The 3,335-nt window shown below is 48.5% G+C and overlaps 1 protein-coding gene across 1 annotated transcript in view; it reads right to left on the bottom strand.

Annotated features, from left to right (window-relative positions):
* Nucleotides 1–407: 407 nt before the first annotated feature.
* The window catches only part of NEB (nebulin), a 108,355-nt gene continuing 105,427 nt past the window's right edge, over nucleotides 408–3,335 (bottom strand). The window contains 4 exon segments of the mRNA XM_032445929.1: nucleotides 408–1,087; nucleotides 1,700–1,809; nucleotides 2,025–2,174; nucleotides 2,865–2,957. Coding sequence (XP_032301820.1) covers nucleotides 914–1,087; nucleotides 1,700–1,809; nucleotides 2,025–2,174; nucleotides 2,865–2,957 — 527 coding nt within the window. The 3' untranslated portion in view covers nucleotides 408–913.

The raw sequence follows: 3,335 nt of genomic DNA, 5'->3' as shown, positions 1-3,335 counted from the left end.
GTTGTTAATGTCGATCTTTAAGCTTAAATGGAAAAAGCTGCTCCCAAATGGTTCATCCCTTCCTCAGAGCTGCTTTGGAATCTCCAGCTCAGGAGGAGGTTTGCAAGGCCATCAGCGCTGCCCAGGGCTGGGGTGAGGGGCAGCAAAGACCAGGGAGTATCTGAGCAGCAGGATCCCATTCATGCCCTGTGCGTGTGGCTCAGAAATTGAAGAGTGTAACTGACATTCTAGCTTTGCTATTCTGAATCCCCTGTGAGAAGTGTTTTCCTTGCTGGCTGGCTGTGTACATCACAACATGCTGTGGGTTAAAGCTGCACATCCTGGATCTGCTCTCTTTCAGAATGGGGCAGGATTGTTGTAAGACAGATTCCCCCCCTCTTCAGAGTGAAGTAAAACTTCAGACATGCTGCGGAAACAGGAGCTTTATTTAGTCACTAATTTACAGGTAACAACTTTTGACCCCAGAGCAGTTGCACAAAAAACACCTGCATAAAGAGCTCAGCAAGCAGACAGAAGAGGCTTTTGCTTTGTGAGATTTCCCCTTCTTTTTTACCACCTCCCCTCCAGATAAACTTTGGGTTGAGATCCTAAGCTCACATGGAAAACAAATAATAGGTTTGTTGAAATGGTTCAGAACAGCCCACAGAGATTCTCCTTATGGGAGAATGAATGAAGTCAGGGTTGGTAGTCAAGACTCTCCAGTACAGGATCGAAAGCTTTGGCATCGTTTAAAACGTTTTGACGGTATTGGATACGTAAATACTATAAATGAAGACAGGCCATTTCAGAAAGGTGTTGGGTTTGTAGGGCACTACCAATTGCTGTGGAAGATGATGTGGTGCTTTGGCGTTAGGAAGTTCTGCTGATGGTGGGAGGTGGCTGTGCCTGGGGAAGGCACCACTCTGTTCCTGGCTCACACGGCCTCCACGTAGTTGGCTGGCAGCATGCCTGTCTTGCCCGTTCTCTGCACAGTACCATACATCCAGCCATCATCAATTGGTTGCACATTGATGATATAGTCACCATCTTTGAAGGAAACCTCATCAGCATCGGCTGCTGTGTAGTCATACATAGCCCGGTATGTCTTCTGTTAATTGGAACAGAGGGAGAAATTAAGAGTTGTTCGTAACACTGCTGTTAGGTTTTGGTCAGAGCCAAGCTAAGTGTGTTAACCCGTGACACTAGGTGGAGGGCAGATGAAGCTGTGACTGATGGCAGTACTGAGAAGTACCACCAGTGGTGGTAGTTTTGGCTGGGCTTTTAATTAAATATCCTGGTTTCTGATCAAAGAATTTCATTGAAAATATTGTTTTTATAAGATATTGTTTCCTGTTTGTGTTCTTTCTTGGTTCTGGGAGGGGCAGCCAGCCCCCCACCTCGTGCCTTTGTGCCTTGATTCTTTAGCTGGACCAAACCTTGTCAGAATGTATTGGAGCACCACTGTTGAAACAATTAGCCAGCTCCGGTTGGCTCCAGGCACAGCTGCACGGTCTGACCTACTGCATGGTGGTGCGAGGGAGGCTGTGTAAATTTCAGCTCTCCGGATCAGCTAAAGGTACCATTCATGGAGCTGCTGCACCTGCAGCTGGTTTTGCAGCAAACATCAGCCTGTGGGTTTTTCTAGTCTGTCCTGGATGAACACCAGCCCTGCCCTCTGACTGCCCTGAGCTGGGCAGTGCAGTGACCCAGAGCTACTTACCCCAGCAGTGGATGGGTGGGAAGGAACAGATGACACAGTGGTTTGCTGAGTGGCAACAGATGCTGACCTTTGCTGCGGCAGCTCTATGGTCTTAGCATGTTTATAACCCACTATGAAAGGAAACAGAAAATGTTTACAGTTAATGCTTGTATTGGTGGGGGAGCAGAGTTGCTCTGATTAAGGATACTGGGATGGGGTGGGTGGTGATTAAACCTGCCCTTTATCCACAGTACTACAGCTGTTGGTCAGGGCCACAGCTCAGCACTTGTGTGCTCCTGCTGTGAGCCAGCACTGAGTGCTCCCCCAGGCTGTCAGGTTCCCATACCTGTGGTGGTGGTGGTAAAGAAGCCTCCATTGCTGTAGTAGGACAGGTGCTGATTCACCCCCTCCGAGGGCTCTGACTTCTCATCCCCCCCGCTGATGCTCAGGGCGCTGGCAGAGCGGGAGTGCTCCCGGCTGCGGCGCTGCGCCTGGACTGCAAGGAGGAAACCAGACTGTCAAGGTGGAAGAGATGGAGCAGAAACAGTTACTGGGCTTTACTAAGTTAATGGGACAGAGCATGGCTTCATCCATCTGTTCACGGTTAATCAGTGGTATTGGAAGTGCTTTTAAAAGCCGCTATGCTGAAGTTCCTTTTCTTTCTAATATCCAGATTTGTTCTTTTCCCAATCTTCTCTTGTGCTTGCTAGATCCAAAGTCTGTACCTAAGTAAGTGACTACTTGCTTCCCTTGCCCAGCTGCCCAAGAACAACATGATGGCCCCACGCTGTACACATCTCTCCAGCAATGAGTAGGGAAGAGAACTGAGGTACAGCATTTGGGGAGCTAAAAAAGAGGCAGTGTTACAGGCAAGCAGCTGTGCTGTCAGTGTGTGGGGCTGTGCATCCTGTACAGCCCTGTGCCAGGGGAGCACTTGCATGTTTAGTAGGATGAACTCTGTGAACACCAGCTCTGCGGAGCAGTTTCTCCTCTCCTTTGTTCTCACTGTCACTGATTCCCACTAGAACTGGGCTCTCCCCATGTGTAACTTCAGAAATCACTGTAGTGCCTGCAATAAGCATGTTAGCCTGTACTTGCATTCTTGCACAGAGAAAGACTTGGAACTGTACTTCAGTGTCCCCGAGCAGTTAGCTTTGCTGTTGGATTTGCACAGAGCGGACCCAACCTGAGATCATGTGTAAGCTCCGGGACTGAATGTTGTCCTCTGCAGGGTCGTAGTCAAAGACGGAGCCAGGATTTGTGCGCCATACACGAAGACCTGCAAGAGAAATGACTGAGGAGCTGGAGCCCAGGCATGTCCTGGAGGGCCAGAGCAGCACAGAGCCCTCCTAAATGGGAGTAAAAACATACAGGGGAAAGGAAAGCAGGAGCTGATAATTGATGCTTATCAAGGCTGTAGGACAGAGATGTGATTGGTGAAAAATGTGAGGTGAACTTCTTAAAAATACAAATAAGAAATGACAATCCAAGCCTGGTATCTGCTACACAAAAGCCATAGGGAGGGAAGAGGCAGAGGGGGCTTTGATAAGGCCACCAGCTTCAGTTAATGGTCAATATAAGCTACTGTTGAGCTTAAATTAATAAAACTATTTTTCAAGGTCTCCCCGTGTTTTGTGTCAATGAAGTGGCGCAGTTT

The sequence above is a fragment of the Coturnix japonica genome, chromosome 7 (genome assembly GCF_001577835.2).
Source record: "Coturnix japonica isolate 7356 chromosome 7, Coturnix japonica 2.1, whole genome shotgun sequence".
Lineage (NCBI taxonomy): Eukaryota > Metazoa > Chordata > Aves > Galliformes > Phasianidae > Coturnix > Coturnix japonica.
This window is presented reverse-complemented; position numbering and strand designations above follow the sequence as displayed.